Here is a 20894-nt window from a genome sequence, read left to right as displayed (position 1 = left end):
TGGTACAGAATAGAGAGCTCAGAAATAAACTGACACCTATATGGTCAGTTCTACAACAAAGGAAGCAATAATATACAATAGGGAAAAAAATAATCTCTTCAACAAATGGGTGGGAAACTGGACAGCTACATGCAAAAGAACAAAACTGGGCTTTTTTCTTACACCACACACAAAAAGAAATTCAAAGTAGGTTAGAGACCTGAATTTGAAACCTGAAATCATAAAACTCCCAGAAGAAAAACAGGTGGTAAATTCTTTGACATTGGCCATCAAAACATTCTTCTAGATATGTATTCTCTGGCAGGGGAAACAAAAGCAAAATTAAACTATTGGAACAATACCAAAATAAAAAGCTTTTACACAGCTGAAGAAACTATCAGTAAAACAACAAGGTAACCTACTGTATAGGAGAAGATATTTGCAAATGATATAGCTACTAAAGAGTTAATATCCAAAATATATAAAGAACTTCTACAACTCAATGCCAAAAAAATAAATAATCCAATTAAAAAATGGGCAGAGGACCTGAATAGATATTTTTCCGAAGAAGACATACAAATGGCCAACAGACACATGAAAAGATGCTCAACATCACTAATCATCAGGGAAATTCAAATCAAAACCACAATGAGATACCACCTTACACCAGTTAGAATGGCTAAAATCACGAGATCTCGAGCACAGGGGAAGGGTAGACAGAGAAGCAGACTCCCCGCTTAGCAGGGAGCCCAATGTGATGATCCCAGGACCCTGGAATCATGACCTGAGCGGAAGACAGATGCTTAACCGACTGAGCCAGCCAGGTACCCATATTATAATTATTATTATAATAATATTATCCTTTGTTAGCACTTAGTATTGTATTTTGAATTTTATCCATTCTAATTGATGTGAAATGGTATCTCATTAAATCTATAGTGAGCATTTCCGTAATAACCAATAACGTTGAGCATTGTTTCATGTGCTTATTTGCCAACTCTTTATCTTCTTTGGTGAAATATCTGATCAGATCTTTTGCCCATTTTTGTATCTTTTATCATGCAGTTTTGAGAGTTCCTTTCTATTTTGGAAACAAGTGTTTATCAGATTTGTGCTTTGTGAATATCTTCTCTGTGTGTGGCTTCTGTGTCTTTCCAGAAGCACACATTCCAGTTTTCTTCAAATATACAATTTGTACTTTGTTTTATTTTACTTTATTTTAGGTATCCTGTTATGGGTATTAAATTTAAAAACACTTTGCTTCACCTAAGAGCACAAAGATTTTCTTCTAGAAATTTTTATGGGGTTTTACACATTTAAATCTCTCAGACCTTTTTTTTTTTTTAATGTCTGTGCTTTGTGTTTATTCTCTCCATACTTCACCTCCTGGCTATCTGAGCAATTTTGAAGCTATTTACGCATGCCTTATCCTTCTACTTTCATAGATTCCACAAAAAGATGAGGTGTTTTGAAATCTATTCTTTGAAGCTGGGGAGTCACACATTTTGTGAGTGATGTTTTCTGGCTCCCCTAAGAACCTACTCGGGGCTCCTCAAACCAGAGCAAACCTCCAAACTTCAGTTTATTCCTTTAACAAATTAGCAAGAACTGGTTAGGAGAATTCCCATTCTCCTGGGTAATTCACCCATTAATCTACTACACCTTTTTATTTTTCTGCCTGTTTTCTGCCCTGCACTCAGCTAGGGATCCCTGCCCTGGCTCTGGTCCTTTTGATGGTTTCGGCTGTCATCTTACAAAATTTGCAGAGGAATTTAACTTTCCTTTTAAACCATTCCCTCCTTTCAGAAACACTCTCTTATCTTAAGTTAAATTTCATGACACCAGCTCCTCCAAACTCTCCTTTTGCTATTTCACTGGTTCATGCCCTGGAATCTGAATGTCAGGTCTTGTAGCTCCCCAGCCTGGGTTCTCTGTGGCTCTCTGCTCACTCTGTACCTTCTTCCGAGGCAATCTCAGCCACACAGTGTGGCTTCATTTTCCATCTAGACACATAGACAACTGTCATATTTCTATTTACAGGATAGGCTGCTTCTGATTGGTGGTGTCACTGTTCTACTGTCGACTCAAAGTTTCCACATGAATGTCTTAAATGCTTCCCAACTGGAGTGTCTGAAATGAATCATTATGTACCCCCACCCCAGCCAGATATGGTCCTCCCATAGCATTCTGTATTCACCTTTTGTCACTCATGCCAGAAACTCTGTATTCACACGAACATTTCCCTCTCTCTCACTTTGCTAATACAGATCAAGTATTCTACATTTTAACACTCAATAGCCCTCAAATCTATTTACCAATCTCCATGTCCACAAACAGAATAGTTTTTCGTACACAAAGAGAACTCAGCAAGTAAAAGGATTACAGTTAAACTCCACATTAACAGAGTGAATAATCAACAGCCAAGATGTGAAGTTTGCTTAAATGGCTAAAGAAAAATTCAGGATGAAATTAATAGGTAAACGTGGTCTTGAACAATGGGTACCATTTTCATGGATGAGAAAAAGAAAAACAATTTGAGGAGAGACGGAGAGACTGCATTATGAAGCAAGTTACACCTGGGCACAAGGAGAATCATTTGGTACAGATTCATGTCAGGGAACAGCGGGGAGAGAAGTTGTGTGAAAAGTTGGATGTGAATTATGGAGGATTTTAAAACTCCTTAATTGTTGTGGGATTCATATGCTAAGAGATCGGGTTGTACATTTCAACCAAATTCTTGAATGATGGCAAGTTTAACTTTTTATTGAATGATACATGGGAATAGTTAACAGGAAAATGGCATCACAGCTCTGCTAATGAACAAGCCATCCTCTGCCACATCCTTTCCTATCCCTAAGTCCTGTTCTCCAGATACCACCTCTTTCAAGTCTTTTAATGGTTGTTCTTGGTAGTCATCTCCATATTTTGGTGCTCTATCTTGATTTTTTGCATTTAGATTTTATTTATTGGCTTGTTATTATAGAAGATAAGGATCTGGTCAGTATCCCTCCTTTTATCCACTCATCCTCTGCATCTCATACACACACTTCTTATCCATTCATCTTCTTAAAGGAGTTACAGTATATCTGAATTTGGGGGTAGACATACATTGTTTATTTTATCATGAACTGTATTATTTACTGTTGAGTAACTTTTCTTGTACAAGTTTTTGGGGCTTTTTAGAACTAATAATTATTTGTTTCTGTTTGCTTGGCCTTGCCACAAATTTTCTACAGACCTTCCAAAATAATTATAAAAGTCCACTGAAAACTGGTAACAAAACATAGCAGTTAATTTAGAAATTATTTTTTTTTCTTTTTTCTCTCCTGGAGGCCTCTTTCTGCCACTAGTTAAGTTTCAAGTCCTATGTATATCTCTTCATGTCTTCCCAGTATGAGAATGCTAATTTCCTGGGTTATATGTCTTTTTTATGGCTTATTCTCTCATTTTGTTGAAGAATCTCATTTTTTTAGGTTTTTATTTAAATTTCAGTTAGTTAATGTACAGTATAATATTGGTTTCAGGTGTAGTGATTCAATACTTCCAGATAACATCCAGTGCTCATCACAACAAGTGGAGGGATTGAGAAGAATCTCTATTTTTAACAGCTTTATTGCCATATAATTCACATACCATAAAATTTACTCACTGTAAATGGATAGTGATTTATAGACATACAACAACCATCACAATCCAGTTTTATAATATCTTTCCTACCCCAGAAAGTACCCTTGTGCTCAATCCTTGCTCCCACCCTCAGGCTCAGGCAATCACCAATCTGTGTTTACTTTCTATAGTTTTGCAATTTCCAGAAATTCCTTATAAATGAAATTATATCATGCATAGTCTTTTGCGTCTGGCTCTTTTTACTTGCATAATATTTTTGAGGTTCATTCATCTATCAGTAGTTTATTCCTTTTAACTGCTGAATAGTGTTCCATTATATAACACATTTTGCTCATGTTTAGCCCATTGATGGTTTGTAAAATTTTTTCCAGTTTTGGGCTATTATGAATTATGTGACTATGAACATTCACATATAAATCTTTGTGTGGGTATTTCACTAGCAGTGGAATTACTGGACCGTATAAGTATATGCTTAATTATTTAAGAAACTGTCAGACTAGCTTCCAAAGTGTATATTTTTCATTCATATGAACAAAATGGGGGATTGTAATTTCTCCTCATCCTCACCAATACTTGGTATTTTATTCTTTTGGATTATAGTCATTCTGGTGTGTGTGTGTAATGATAACTTGTGGTTTAATTTGTATAATTTACCTTAATAATTAGTGATGTTGAACATTTTTTCAAGTACCTATTAGCCATCTGAATATCTTTTGGAGGTATGTCTATTCAAGTCTTCTGCCTCCCACCTTTTTAAACTTGGGTGGTCTTTCTTTTTTTATTTGGAAGACCTTCATATATTTGGATACAAGTTCTTTATCAGAAATATGATGTTCAAACATCTTACCTCCATGTTTGGCTTGTCTTTTAATTTTCTTACTGATGTCTTTTGAAGAACAAAAGTTTCCATTTTGATGAAGTCCAACCTACCATTTTTCTTTTATAAATCATGTTTTTGATGTCATATCTAAGATACTGTGGCCTAATCCAACTTCACAAAGATGAAACTACATTTTGTCCTAACAGGTTTATAGTTTTAATGCTTACCTTGAGGTATATGATCTATTTTGTATTAATTTATGAGTCTCTGAGAAGGAAGGGTCTAAGTTGTTTTGTTTCCTGGTTTTGGAAGTTTTGGGGGCTTTTCTGTTTGTTTTTTTGGTTGTTGTTTTGCTCTGTTTCTGTTTTACCGTATGATTAACTGATTGTTCTAGCACCTTCTGTTGAATAGACTACCCCTTCTGCATTTATTTGCCTAGGCACCTTTGTCAAAAATCTTTTGATCATCAGTATAGATGGTTTTTATTTGTTTCTTTCTGCATTCTGTATCCTAATCTATCAGTCTATTCTGAAGCCAATATCAAACTGTCTTGATTACTGCAAAGAGTTTAAGACCAGATAATATGAGTCCTCCAACGTTGTTCTTTTTTTAAATAAAATTAGTTACTCTAGATTCTTTACACACATTTTAAGATCAGTTTGAAATTTCTATAAGAAATTCTGCTGGAACTGCATTGAATTTATAGATCAACATGGGGAGGATTATCAACTTAATACTGAGTGTTCCAATCTGTGAACATGATAGGTCTCTTCATTTATGTAGATTTCTTTAATTTCTCTTTGTAAACACCATTGAGAGAGAATATGAGTTTCATACTGGAAGAAGATGCTTACAATATACATATTCGATAAAGGACTTATATCCAGTGTACATTAAGAACTCCTACAAATCAATGACAAGACAGCCAACAGGGATGAATAAAAACCTCTTAATTGGCAATTTTTAAGAGGATAACCCAATGTCCAAATAACATGCGAGTGCTCAATATCATCAGTCTTCAAGGTTTACTATACATTAAAACCACAACGAGTGTTATCACAACCCCATCAGAATGGCTAAAATGGAAAACCAAACACTGCTAGTTGTTGGCAAAGATATGGAGCCAGGGATTCTTATATACAGCCTTCAGGAGTATAAATTGGCAAAATTACTTTAGAAAATGGCCATACTGATAAGCTATATATATGCATACCTCATGAACCACCAATCCTATTTCTAGTTAGAGACCACCCCCAAATTCATATTATGCCCATCAAAAGACATGCTGAGCATAGATTAGATTAGTAAATCACAGTAGTTCATACAATGAGAAACGAGACAGCAGGAAAACCAACTGCTTCAAATGACAGAGATGAATGTCACAAACATAAGGGTGAGAAAAGGATCCAACAGAAAATACTATATGCTCTTGGATACCATTTATGTAAAATTTGAAAAAGACTAAAAACTATGTTGGTCAAAAACAAATGCAGAAATATAACAAAATGGCAATATTTGGTAGAGAGTAATCACGGAGGAGAAAAAAGGAAGTTTCTGGAATGTGGTTGATACTCTGTATCATTGATCTGGGTACAATTACAGGGCTGTGTTCAATTTGTAACAATTTATGAAACTGTGTCCTTATGATTTGTTCACTTTCTTGTGTGAATATTATTCATTAAGGATTTTTAAAGTATTATTAATTTTTCCAGAATTAAATAGCATTAACATAAATTAGCCTTTAAAATAGCAAAGGAAAAATTTTACTGAAAAATATTATAATAACCCATTACATTCTGTAATTTCAAAATAATTTCTAAAAGAGCATCATTGAAAAAATGTGCAAAATGATTTTGAAATTAGTTTAAACTTCAAAAGAAAAAGGGAAACAATCAATGGAAAATAATTATGAAATGTTTTGAATTTACTAAACACAGTTTAGACTATGTCTAAACTGCTACATTCTCTTCTTATGAAACAAAGGTGTTGAGAAATGCCTATGTAAAAAGAAAAATAAGATGTTACGCTGGATGGTAAGAAAGTATCTCTAAGAATGTTACAATTATTAAGTCCACCTGCTGAGCATATTTTAAAACCATTCATTTACTCATTTACTGATTCTGATGCTTCTAGGGATTTTAGAAAATAAAATTCATGCAAATTTTAACCTTCTGACATATTAAGAGGCTAATATATGGCAAAGCCCACTCTTGGTCAGCTGCAGTTTCCCAATAGCAGCACCAGTGAGTGTTGGCCTAGATAATTCTTTTTTTTTTTTTTTTTTTGTAGAGAGCTGTCTTGTGCATTTTAGGATGGTTGGTAGCATTCTTGGCCTTCACTTAACTAGTGCCAGTAAGTAGCATCACCCCATACTTCTGAAAAGTGAAAATGTCTGCAGATGTTGCCAAATAACCCGAGGGGAAAATCGTCCCTGGTTTAAAGCCATTGCTCTACAATATGTAAATATTGGCATATTAGAGTAATACGTTTTAGTTCCTTGGTATTTCCCTTGTCAGTAAAAACATTCATGATTTTTGGCTTCATCTCTCTGGTACTATTTTTGCCATCATTTTGTCATTCTACAAGGAAGGAAAACCAATTCCATTCGAAAATAAAACGAGTGGTTTTTAGTGTTGGGTGCAAGAAATCATATATAGAGCTATCTTGTCCATTGTGTGGATTATGCAGATCTGACTGTCTACTTTGGCATTAAACTAGAAAGTTATCTCAGCAATAACAACTGAAAGTGAATATTTTTTAAAAATCTAAGAATTTACTTAATGAAGTAAATATTTGATTTTTTAATTTAATTCATATATGTGATAAACTAAAAAAGTGACTTTTCTTTTTAAAAAAATTTATGCTATCAATAATAGACATAAAAAGATTCTGTTCTTTATTATGACCTTATTTTCAAAATGTACAAAAAAATATTTCAGGGGATTAGGAAAAAATTGAAATTTAAAACTTCCAATTAAAAACTTCCAATATTAAACTGAAATGTAAATGTCTGCTCCCAAGGTATACCTATCTGTGGCACATCAGATTGGTGTAGAAATGGGTGATGGGTAACCTGTGGGGGAAAGAACCTGCCTCTGACACCTTCCCTGAAACATTAGGTAAAATAATTTGCTAAGGTTATATAAGACATTTACAAGTTTCTATTCCTTAGAAGGATATCATTTGCTCTTACATATTTATTTATGACTCTCCACTAAAGGGTGATTTTTAAAATGAATTTTACAACTATGTATTGGGTGATTTTTCAAATCCCAAACCCTCTACATTCTGCCACCATGCCCAGATTTTGTTTTAAAAAGGTATTTTTCATTAATCAGAATATACTTTTCAAATTTACAAATTTGCCTAGCATGGATAGTTATCTGAAGGAAACAGAACAACCCACAGTTCACTTGTCATATAACTGCCACTGTTAAGTAAGAAGGACTGAATAAGAAGTTCCTATGCTGTGTTAGGGAAACAATAATTTCAGCAACTACTTATTCTAATGATTGGATCTGACCCTATTTTCAAAGAAGAAAGAAAGAAAACCCAGTGTAATATAGAGTTATTGATCTTGATAATTGCCTTATAATAGATTGATCCCTACTGATAATTTGGTTTCTTAGGACAAAGGACTGATGTATGTGATGGGAATAATATGAAAAATATTTTCTTTTAAAATTTTTAGTAAGTTTCTTTTTTTTAAAACAGTTTATTCATTTGAGACAAAGAAATACAGAGAGAGAGAGAGAGCATGAGCAGGGGGAGAGGGAGAGGGAGAAGCAGGCTCCCCACTGAGCGAGGAGCCAGACATGGGGCTGGATCCCAGAACCCTGGGATCATGACCTGAGCCGAAGGCAGATGCCCAGCCATCTGAGCCACCCAGGTGCCCCTGTAAATTTCTTATCTTATTAAACTGATAATTTGACCAACTAATTTTCTTTTTTGCTTTATCTTATGAAATTGTCCATGAATATATACATTTTTCAAATATAAAGTATTTGGAGCCAGACTTTTAAAGATAGCATGTACACAGTTTAAGTAAAAAATGCAAACATCTCTTATTTTCCAGTTTGAACAATAAGTTACTTACCTCCTCTCCCCCAAAATATAGATATATTGAACAACTAAACAGATTTGCCTATGACATTTTTGGCCACTTAATGAAAATACAGTAGTATGATCAAACCTGTCTTTGGTGGACTCTTGCCCACTCTTTCAATTCTGATTATTACTGTTTGATAACAGTATATGCTTTTAAGTGAAAGAAAATTTTCCATAAAGTATATACATTTCCTCATGAATTTTCAAGTTCATAAAATTACCAAATGAGTGCCAAGTCTATATATAGTATAGCAGTTAACTTAAGATTGTTGTTTGAAGAGATTATTGACATTGGATTTGTAGGGTTTTCTGAAAAAAACTAATTTTCATTCATTGGCAAATGCTAGGCCGTTACTAACACTAATCTTTGATGACTTGCTACTTATCATTTACTCCCTGTGTTGTCACAGTTTGGGAGAGGAAGGACAACCTGTATGCCCCTAGCAGACATCTGGACAATCCCTAGTCAACAAAGAGAAGCAAGAGGAAACCAGGTTTTGCAAGCTAGGTGTGCAAAATGTAAAGGTGATTAGGATCCATAGCCAGGGCCACCTCAAGTGTTCACTTTATACTATGATTCTTCATAATTAGGGGAATTACAGCTTGCAAGTGAATCCCCAAAATTCTTTCTCATCATGGAACTTCTGGAATCATCATTCTTCTGTTAGAGTAAGAAGGGAATGTGTTCTAGGTACATGAATTATCAAGAAGGGGTTTGTTCCTAATTATAGCTCCCTGCCTTTGACATTGCACACTCAGCTTGACTTCCATAGCACTCAAAATCCTCCACTGAATGTCACATAGGTTGTTGTTTGCAAATGCATACAGGCTGAGCATTACATAAGAGTCATCACTGGAACCTCCTAATTGATCCCTTCAAAGTAGAGTACAAAATTAGATTCATTTTTAGATTACTTGAGGGTTTTTATTAGTTTAATATCCATTTGTAAGACACTTTCTATTGTCAGATGTATTAAATCCCTTTGGAAAATAAAAGGAATATATCAGCATTCAAGCAAAGGGCCTCAACATGCTGGAAAACAATGGTGAACATGAAGGCTCAAAAAAGCATTTAGATATAGTAGTACAGTCCTACCTCAAGAAACAAGAAAATTCTCAAGTAAACAACCTAAACTTACACCTACCTAAAGGAACTAGAAAAAGAAGAACGCACAAAGCTCAAAGCTAGTAGAAGGAAGGAAATAATAAAGATTAGAATGGAAATAAATGGAAAAAAAAGACAAAAGAAAACAATAATACAGTCAATGAAACTAAGAGCTGGATCTTAAAAAGATTGAAAATTGAAAACATTTAGCCAGACTCATCAAGAGAAAAAGAGAAAGGACTCAAATAAATAAAATCAGAAATGAAGAAGGAGAAATAAGAACCAATACCACAGAAATACAAAGAATTATAAGAGGATATTATGAAAAATTATTTGCCAACAAATTGGACAACCCAGAAGAAATGGACAAATTCTTAGAAATATGCATCTTCCAGTATTGAATAAGAAATAGAAAATTTGAACACAGAGATTACTAGTAATGAAATTAAATTAGTAATCAAAAGGCTCCCAACAAACAAAAGCCCAGGGCCAGATGGCTTCACAATGAATTCTACCAAACCTTTGAAGAGTTAGTACCTATTCTCAAAGTACTCCAAAAAAATAGAAAAGGAAGGAAAACTTCCAAATTTGTTCTACAAGGTCAGCATTACCCTGATTACAGAGATACTACAAAAAAAGAAAACTACAGGTCAATATCTCTGACCTAGATACCAAGCATAGATGCAAAATTCCTCAAAAAAACATTAGCAAACTAAATTCAACAACACATTAAAAGGATAATTCACCATAATCAGGTGGGATTTATTCCAGGGTTTCTAAAGTGGTTCAATATTCACAAGTTTATCAATGTGATATGCCACATTAACAAGAGGAAGGATTAAAACTGTATGATGACCTCAATAGATCTAGGAAAAGAGAAGGAAGCTTTCACGTGGATAGCACTTCTACTTGAAAGATTTGAGTGTGTCCCTGGTTCAGAACTCCTTCTAGGTTTACCAGGACCCCTTCTAATTCCTCAAAAGTAGAATATGAATGTGAACGTGCCATGGTTAACTGGCAATATCTATCCTTAAGATTTGGGTCTTCTCCGGATTCACTCAATAGCACTATCGCTTAGCTGACAATGCTGAATTCCTAGATTGCTGCTCATTTAGAACAAAAAATGCAGAAGGTGGATTGAAAGAAATATCCCAGGACTGGTACAATACTGAGAGTTACAGTTCCAGATTGAGTAAAAATTTCAATTTATCTAAAAAACAATCTCTGTACTGTGTATTTGCTCTCTAAAGATGCTATAATGACAGGTAATTCCACCCTTACCGATAAGATGTATAACATAATTCTATATCAAATGTCTATTTGAATCATCACAGAGATTCTAAGAGAAAGATACTATGATTCCCATTTTACAGAGTAAAGTGAGACTGAAAGAAATGAAATCTAATTTTCCCCAATTAAATAAGGTCTTTAGCCAAGAAGGAAATCTGATCTTTTGATACTAAAGCTTCTTTTTCTTCCACAGATACAATAATTAAAGTCTAATGGGAATAAGTAAACTAATTTCTCAGTATCAAGGTATTTTTATACCATTTTGTCTATGATAGCTTCTGCTTTTGTTAGTGGTTGCTCTAAATTAAGTAATATGTCAAAGGCATGCTCTACGGACATAAGAGTAAAGCAAATGAAGGCTGAAATAAGAGCCAATACACTTAGAGAGGATTACTTTAAATTTTCATTCTAATAGTAAAAAATTATATACGTACATTATTTAAAATTTGAAGTACAGGGGCTCCTGGGTGACTCAGTCAGTTAAGCGTCTGACTTCAGCTCAGGTCATGATCTTAGGATCCTGGGAACGAGGCCGTATCAGGCTCCCTGCTCAGTGGGGAGTGAATCTGTTCTCCCTCTTCATCTTCCTCTACCCCTTCCCCCGCTTGTATGCACTCTCTCTCTCTCTCAAATAAATAAAATCTTTAAAAAAAATAAAATTTAAACTACAAAAATGTATAAAGAACATAATAATTACCTTAATTCTGCAATTTGGAGAAGATACATATACATGGATATATATATATTTTTTTTTTTTGCTGCATACCTTTTACTCTTGTCTGTATACACAAATGTATGCATACAATCTATATGTGAATTTGGTTTTGTGAAAAGATTTACTACATATGTAAAATTCCTGTGTACTGTGTCTAAGTTGTATAATACTTCTTCATAAAGTATTTATGAACCTCTTTACATGTCTCAATTATACATCTGTATTATCACATTTATGTTTGTACTGTATATTATTTAATCAGTTCTTTATTATTATCTGTATAGATTGTTTTTTTAAATTCATTATGATAGCCCCATGATGTATTTGTACATATATCTGGCATAATTATATTCTCACTTCTATTGGATGGAAAATTTAATTCCAAAGTGAATTTGCTGTCTAAAATGGAGCTTGTTTTTAAGTCCTTTCAATTTGAAAAAACACATTTGCCTTAAATAGCTTTCCAAATTTATATTCCCACCAGGACTGAAAGAAATTATGGTTTCCTTCACTTTTACCATCACCAAATACATATTAACATATTTATTCTCAGTGAATATTCAGTTTAAGATCTTTGCCCATTTTTCTATTGAAGTATCTGTTTATTTTTTGTCATTAACATGTTCATGCGATATTTTAAGAACATTAGTCCTTCTCCATCTGTCATGTATATTGCAAATAGTTTTCCTACTTTATTGTCTTTTAGTTTACAGTATTTTCTACCATACAGATAGTTTACATTTTATCTTTTTTTTTTTAAGATTTTATTTATTTATTTGACAGAGAGAGACACAGCGAGAGAGGGAACACAAGCGGGGGAAGTGGGAGAGGGAGAAGCAAGCATCCTGCTGAGCAGGGAGCCTGATGTGGGGCTTGATCCCAGGACCCTGGGATCATGACCTGAGCCGAAGGCAGACGCTTAATGACTGAGCCACCCAGGCGCCCCTACATTTTATCTTTATATTCACCTTCAGAAAAGCCTTTTTTCAGCCTAAGAGTACAAATATAACTTTTATTTTCTATTCCTATGTTGTAGTTTGGCTTTGGCACTTTTTTTTTTTTTTCGGTTTTTTATATTGCGTTTTTTTCTATTGTGAATTGTATGCTTACATTTTTCTATTTATCTACTGAGTAACGGGGTTTTCTGTCATAGATACAATTGTTATTTTCTTTTTCTAAAATTTGAAGTACAAAATCTGAAGTACAATTTTGATTGTCTTAAAACTTTGAATAATACTTAATTGAAAGCCCCTCTTCCCCACTGTCTTTTTCTGTACAGCCTGGTGTGTACCTTTCCTTGTGTCGGTTAACATTGGTGTGTGTGGTATTGAAACTCTTCCTGGCAGAATGAACACTCATGCCTCTTCGTGTGAGTTTCATGTGATCAGCTGAGGTCACAACTTGACTTTAATTCTAGCCCAATTACGGGGAAAAGAATCCCAGGGACCCACCAGTCACACAGTCCCATGGTGCTCCTGCTGGCTAGCAAAGGCAGACAGAAACCCATCCATGACATTTCATTTTAGGTAGCGATGACCAAAAATCTACCCATGTACTTTTGCAACCTTTCTCTCTGCTTGCAGTCCTTTTAGATTCTGAGACATTTTTGATTCTTGAATATTGTGTCATATATGAGATTTTTCCTGAGACGAATATTTCATAAACAATTGGGAAACTGTGTGAGGAGATGTTGTCACTTTCATTTAAGCTGGGATCTCTCCATCCCCACCCTCCATCTATTCAAGGGAATTATATTTTCTATGGATGTATGGCATATCAGGAATCATCCTATATATTCCAGAAGCCGGGGAGCCTGGGTGGCTCAGTTGGTTAAGCGACTGCCTTCGGCTCAGGTCATGATCCTGGAGTCCCGGGATCGAGTCCCACGTCGGGCTCCCTGCTCGGCAGGGAGTCTGCTTCTCCCTCTGACCCTCCTCCCTCTCATGCTCTCTGTCTCTCATTCTCTCTGTCTCAAATAAATAAATAAAATCTTAAAAAAAATCATTTAAAAAAAAATATATATATATATTCCAGAAGCTAGTGGGTTAATATCAGTATTTTCAGAACACAGACCTAAAGAGATTAAGTGATATACCCCATTGACACAATAAATGAGGGAAAGGGAAACCCTAAAATTAATAGCCAATTTTATTATCCAATAGAAAGGAACACCTTTTATAATCTACTGCCTATGAGGCTCTAGATTGATAAAAGAAATATTAGTTATATTTCTCAAAATAAAGTATAAATAGCACCTACATCAGGATAACTGATTATTCAAAATAATGGTGAAAAGACTTTAAATAGTATTTTGACTTTTAAAGCAAATACATTAATTTTGTACATCAAGAACTAGAAAGGAGGGGCGTCTGGGTGGCTCAGTCATTGAGCGTCTGCCTTCGGCTCCGGTCGTGATCCCAGGGTCCTGGGATCGAGCCCCGCATCGGGCTCCCTGCTCCGCAGGAAGCCTGCTTCTCCCTCTCCCACTCCCGCTGCTTCTGTTCCCTCTCTCGCTGTGTTTCTCTGTCAAATAAATAAATAAATAAAATCTTTAAAAAAAAAAAAAAGAACTAGAAAGGAGAAAACTATTAGAATGTAGACTGTTGATCTTCATCCAAGGCCTCTGGGTGGGGAGTGGTTACTTCATTTAACAGGTCTCCACCTGATTCCTGTGTATGCTAAATTTTAAGAACCAATTTCCAATGTGTTTCCTCCCATATTAAGACTTAAAAGCTGGGATAAGCATGACAGTATAAAATAAACATTTGATGTTGTATTTCACTTTTTTTTTTTTTTAAAGATTTTATTTACTTATTTGACAGAGAGAGAGGGAACATAAGCAGGGGGAGTGGGAGAGGGAGAAGCAGGCTTCCCTCGGAGCAGGGAGCCAGATGCGGGGCTCGATCCCAGGACCCTGGGATCATGCCCTGAGCCGAAGGCAGACGCTTAACGACTGAGCCACCCAGGTGCCCCTGTATTTCACTTTTATATGAAGTTAAACAATGTCCCATTTTCCCTTAATTTCAAAGAATAATTTAGAAAACTCTATTTTTTTCATAATTGTGATAACTACCTGAATATAACTTGGGATGTTCTACTTAATTGGACACACTAATATAGACAGTTATTTATGAGCAGAATTAATGTTCTCCAAACTCTTTCATGTCTTTTCATAGCAAAAATAAATCTCGACAATCAGATTTTTTGGAAATACTTGGGAGGTTCTGCCAAAACATAAACCTGTAATACTGTTATTGAAATCCCATTCTTGATGGAATTATTTATTCTAAAATAGCTTCCGTAAAACCAAGTTTCCTAATTTCAAGTATCCTGCTTAATTGTATTTTATTGATGCTGATAACTAAAAGCGAAGCAAAGCATTAGAGTGGACTTGAGTTTATATGTATTGGAGGGTAACACAAGATTGAATAAATTCTCAAACTTAAAAATTTGCCAATTATGTAAAACTATAAATCAAACAAGCTACTTAGGAAATTAAAATTATGTCTCACAAAATTTTTGCCTTAAAAACCAAATATATAGTTTACAAAGTTGGTTGTTGGTACTTCATTTTTAATCATAGATGAGTAAAGAGATGGATAATTTTGTGAAAAGCAAGTATAATAAATTGTTAATGGTACAACAGAGGAAAAAAAATAATCATGGTATTGCTTCAAATTAAAAGACGAATATAATTTTACCAAGTAAAGTTAAGTAATTCAGGGATAATTAATAATATTTTTAATAAGGGTCTGACATATATAACATTAAACCTAGAGGTTTTTTTCATTCATTTGTTTTCAAATCTCTTAATCTGATAACTGATGGATCTTGCATGTTTCTTTGATAGGCATATGCAGGCAAAGATCTGGAGGAACAGTTGCGGTCGGTGTCCAGTGTAGATGAGCTCATGACCGTACTCTACCCAGAATATTGGAAAATGTACAAGTGTCAATTAAGGAGAGGCGGCTGGCAGCGTTATAAAGAACAGCCCAACATCAATGCAAGAACAGAAGAGACTGTAAAATTTGCTGCAGCATATTATAATGCAGAGATCTTGAAAAGTAAGTATGGGAAAGAAAATATATGATAAGCTTTATATATCCACCCAGTGAGATCTGCCAGCCTGTTTTTTGTTTGTTTGTTTGTTTTTTAATTTCAGCTTTTGTACTACTAAATGCCTTTAGGGCTGAAAGCAAACAAAATAAGAATAAAGATTTTCAAAATATAACATTTTACAACTTAACCACTGTGAGTGGTTAAGAGGATTTCTCAAAATATAAAAATAGAAAGCTACAGGCCTACCAACACATTCTTTTTAATTAAGGTGATACTCCATTGCAAAATTTTAAAAACCTGAAGATATATTTTCCACACTGTCTCAGTTTAACCATTTAAACATTCTATATCTTACAAAATAATTGCATGTACATTTTCTGATTTGGATTCAGAAATGCTTAATTTCTAAATCACCCCGAATCATCTTTTTCAAGACTTCTTATTGCCTTGCTGTTTCACAGGTGGCTTGGGATCTGGACTTGGGGAAAGCTACTAAAAGATCTAGCAGAGAGCATCACAAAAAATTATGATGCTGCATAAAATGGCATAGTATAAATTGGTGGACTACTTTAAAAAAAAAATAACTCCCTCCAGTTGTTAGATAGTAATCACTACCATGGTTTGAGATTGCAAATTATTTTGAGAACACATGCAAGCAAAATGGGTTCAAGTTTGAATAACCCATAGTTTATATCCTTTTTTCTAAAAATGTTACTTGAGGGAAAAGATGGGAAAAAAGAAGCTAGAACGTTTAAGAAGTACATCATCTATAATGCAATATTTAAAGAGTCCACGGTGTTGGGGCTAAACCCCTAACTCACTGGAAACAGAATTCCAAGGGAGAGCATAAAAGGAATAGGAAATTTTGAGTTTCCTGGAGACACTTAGTTCAGGATATATGTCCCAGTTGATGGAAGATACCCTTGCATTTCAAGTGACATTCCCCAAAGCTGCCAGATAGCCTGCCTGAAAATGATCTTTGAATTCAGTCCAAACCCATAGCAATGTCCTCATTTACATCTCCGTTTAGAAAGAAAAAATTAAATCATGTTGTTTATCTTTGCTTTGAGACCGCAAAAATAGTACACACCATAGCAAATGAGCGTGACTCTCTCTCCGCACATCTATCTATTAAATTTTCATTTTCTTAAGCAAAGAAAACCAAACATAAGTGCTGCAGAAAAGTCGTTGTTGTTTTAAGAAAGCATAATCCTAACTTAGCGTGTTACCTGGCTACAGAAATTCATTTTTTAAGAAAATATCATTTGCTGCTCTGTTAAAATATTAAATAAATATTATATTGCATTCCAATCCGCAGGGCAATTTAGGATCCTGTCAGCTCTTCCCTTTTTAACATTATGTATTATACTTCAGTCTGAAAATCTGAAATCAAATGTGACTTCCAACTGCTGTGGGCTCTTCCCCCTCGCTGGCTTCTGTGTAACTTACGGCCTTCCCTATGACTCGACAGGTATTGATAATGAGTGGAGAAAGACTCAGTGCATACCACGTGAGGTGTGTATAGATGTGGGGAAGGAGTTTGGAGCAGCAACAAACACCTTCTTTAAACCTCCATGTGTGTCCGTCTACAGATGTGGAGGCTGCTGTAACAGCGAGGGCCTACAGTGTATGAACACCAGCGCAAGCCACCTCAGCAAGACGGTAGGTGTGCCGGCCCCGCGGGGAGCCCGCTCAGTCCCCGACCTCAGTCCCTGGCCACAGCTTTGGTCCCTCTGCAGTCACTCCATGTCCTTCTGAGCTGCTTCCGTTGTCTTTGGGGAATGAAGTGCACTTCTCAGTATCCTGTGGTGTTGAGGCTGTTATCTCACAAAGAAAGTTACTGTTGCTTTATGAGCTCTGTTCCTAATAGTGCTGTCAAAGCCAAGGGAAGCAGGTAATAGATATACATATGAACGTGTGTGTGTGTGTCTGATCTAAATATTGTCATTTGGCAATCAATTACTTTTAAATGGTTAAGTCTTCTGATTAAAGAGCTACGGCACAAACCACAAGTTCAAAACGTGTGACAAAACGTGTGTTCTGTACAACAGCAGTTTAATATTGAAATAAGCCAACACTCTGAGCATACTCATTGTGTCCATTTGGAAAGCAAAGCAAATATTCTGACACTATAAATCTCAGGTATTTTGAGTTACCTGTGAAGTCCCATCACATTAGATGTGACGCTTTTGAGATAATAACCAAGAAACTTACCTTAAGGCTTGGTCCGGGATTTTCAGCGCAGATGCGCTAACCTGCATTGCAGGTCTTTCGTGAGAGAGGTGGCTGGCTATCAGAGGGCATGTTTATGAGCTGGTGATAACCAGAGAGTGTTGTTTAAAGGGCTGTGTACCACTGGCCTCTGCACAGAAATGTTCGGGGAAGCCCAGGCCATGAGCTGGGCTGATGCAAACTTCCCAAAACAGAAACTTGGGTTTGGCTGGAAGACTTTGCCAATCAGTTTTGAGAGTTGAAGTAACACAGGTAATGTGGCTACATTCAGAACTGCACAATTATTTTGAAAAATAATTTCAAAAATGTGATGTGAGGTTTGATTGATACAATGTGGAATGACAACAAATTAACATTTTTAGTCAAATAATGTCTATACTTGGAATACATACAATGAAAGCTTCTTCTCACACAAACTTGAGCTGACTGAAAGCTTGTATCCCGTTAATAAAATCTGTTCCTATTTTAATATAACTAAGTGGAAATGAAAATTAAGATTACCTGAGTTTCTTCAACTGCGCTTTCTCATCTGTTGGAAATTTCTAAAATTTTTACTCTAATGATCATTTGGGCTCTGGGTTTGGAGACACTGTCCTCTTGTACAATCAAAACTGCTTTTTGGGGGAAAAAATTGTATTTCTTTGTATTGCTCATATGCCTGATGAAGGAATTAACCATTTTAGATACTAAGACTTGCAAGAAGAAACAAAAAATAAGTAAATTATAAAACTGAATTTTTTATTCAACTTACCTGTGCCTGAACTCTAAAGATTAAAAAAAAAATTAAAAGGTGATGCTTTGTGGCCTGACATCATTCCTGTTATCATCATAGTTAAGCACAGCCAGAAGGTGTTTATCTATTCTTGGTTACCTTCTAGAATCCAGCACAATGACACAGTGTTCCTTCTGGCAAACGTTAGCAAGAGACGCAGCATAATTCTAAATATATTCACACATTTAGAAACTTAATCAGTAGACTATATGTTTGTGGGTCATGGGATAACATTTCTGTGCTCGATAAAATTCTTATATTTTAATAGAATGACATATAATTATAGTGATTGAGCACAGCAAAACTATTTTGTGGGCTCCCCCACCCTTGCCCCTCCATCTTCATCAAACAGTAATTAGGAATTTGTTAGCTAAGAAACTGTAGATTTAGTGTACACTATTTTGAATAAAATACTACTAATTTAACAGGTTTTACTGGATAATAAGTGTTTATCTTATCTTAACCCTGAAGTAAAACAGGATTTAAAAATCTTTAATAAGTGTTGGAACTTAACACTTTTTTTTAATCAAAACAAATACTTATTCCAGTAGGATAACCCCAAAAAACTAACATTTATTTTTAAAAAAGATCTTAATATTTAAAATGTTGCTGCTTTTATATTTAAGCCAAATTCTATAAAAGGATTTTTGGCCTTCTGAGTTTCTTGAAATGTCATTTTTTTAAAAAAATAGAGAAAATAAATATGAGTGAGGATATTACATTTTTGGAATGCCTCTAATAGCATATGTTTTTAAATACTTTGATTAAGCAATATGATATGTATCCTAGATTATATTATTACTGTTACGGGGTTTGACTTAAATCAGTATCAGTTTGGTTGTTCTTCAAAAGTCTAGATATGCCAGTTGCATTTTCCAAAGACCAAAAGGCTATATCTGTTTTAAAAATGGGATGACATGAAATAGCCTCAAAAGACATCTTGAAGAATTATTTCACCAAACAAAATGTATCTACTAAAAGCTCATTATGTATCATTTCAAAAATGCCTTACTGGATTCGGTTGTTAGATGAAACTTTACTTTCAAAGTGCTCATATTGTGAAAGTATAACGTTGAGTAATAACTGTTTTAGCATTGGGGTTTTGTTTCGTTGGAGTTAATTTATTTTCTTGGTGAAAATCAGTTGCCAGTTGACAATATGTAAAGCTATTTTTCATTACTAATTTCTTCCACAGATTCTTCTATTATGCCTTGTTGATAGAAAAAAAAATGTTTTAAAATGAATTTTCTTTAAAAAATGCCTCATGCTTTAAGGTGTAATATTTATTTTAATATTTGAACCACATATTTCAAAACATATCTTCTTTAGATATACATGCTCAAATGTTTTGTGCAGTAGTCCCTTAGACAAGCTTTCTGTTTCCAGCACCACACTCAGCGCAAACAACACCCTGGCCTTGTGGTTTCCCCTCCTGATGTTTGACTTCATCTCTAGTCAGAAACACAGGGGTCATCCCTGACATCTCCCTTCTCTTGTGACACGTCCAGCCTGTCACCAAATCAGATGTTCATTTTGTCCCCTAAGTATCTTGACTCCCCATGTCGACCACCATCACTAGTCCAACATGCTTTTCATGCTCTTTCCAGCTAATGAAAACCCTGCCCTCTGCTCTCCTGCTTCCATTTCCCCTCGTCCCCATGCATTCTCTTAATAGCCCCCAAATGTGATATTTTTAAGACACAAATCTAGTGGTGTCAGTCTCCAGCATAAAGACCCTTCAATGATTTCCCACTACTGTTAGAAAAAGACCAAAATCTTTATCACAGCCTTAAATGTCTGCCTTCCTCCACAGAACCATCTGACGTAACTGTCCCTTGTCCTTAACTTTTTGTGCTCCCAAATGCTCTAGGCTTCCTTAAGTCCCTAGGAAACACTGTGTCCCCTCTAGCCCTCCATCCTTGCTCACACTTTTAAGGCAACCTCTCCTGCTAGTCTCCTCCCTGCTGAGGTACCAGTTCTTCTATCACGTGGCTCAACAAGTCCTTGGGGGGGACTTTTCTGACCTCCTTGATTGGATCCTGTATTTCTTTTAAATGCTTTATAGTTTCCCATACTTATCTTTCATAGCACTTACTACAGCTTATAATCCTAGTTTATAACAGTATAGCCATTATTATTTGATTAATGTCCATCTCCTCCATAAAGCCAAGAACAGATCTCTGTTGTT

General features: G+C 35.1%; 1 protein-coding gene across 1 annotated transcript in view; it reads left to right on the top strand.

The window, feature by feature from the left end:
* The window catches only part of VEGFC (vascular endothelial growth factor C), a 90347-nt gene that overhangs the window by 52521 nt on the left and 16932 nt on the right, over nt 1–20894 (top strand). Inside the window, exons 2-3 of the mRNA XM_081812884.1 lie at nt 15494–15707; nt 17174–17454. Coding sequence (XP_081669010.1) covers nt 15494–15707; nt 17174–17454 — 495 coding nt within the window. The remainder of the gene's footprint in view (nt 1–15493; nt 15708–17173; nt 17455–20894) is intronic.

This window comes from Leptonychotes weddellii, chromosome 2 (genome assembly GCF_054177405.1).
Source record: "Leptonychotes weddellii isolate Sample4059 chromosome 2, ASM5417740v2, whole genome shotgun sequence".
Taxonomy (NCBI): Eukaryota; Metazoa; Chordata; class Mammalia; order Carnivora; family Phocidae; genus Leptonychotes; species Leptonychotes weddellii.
This window is presented reverse-complemented; position numbering and strand designations above follow the sequence as displayed.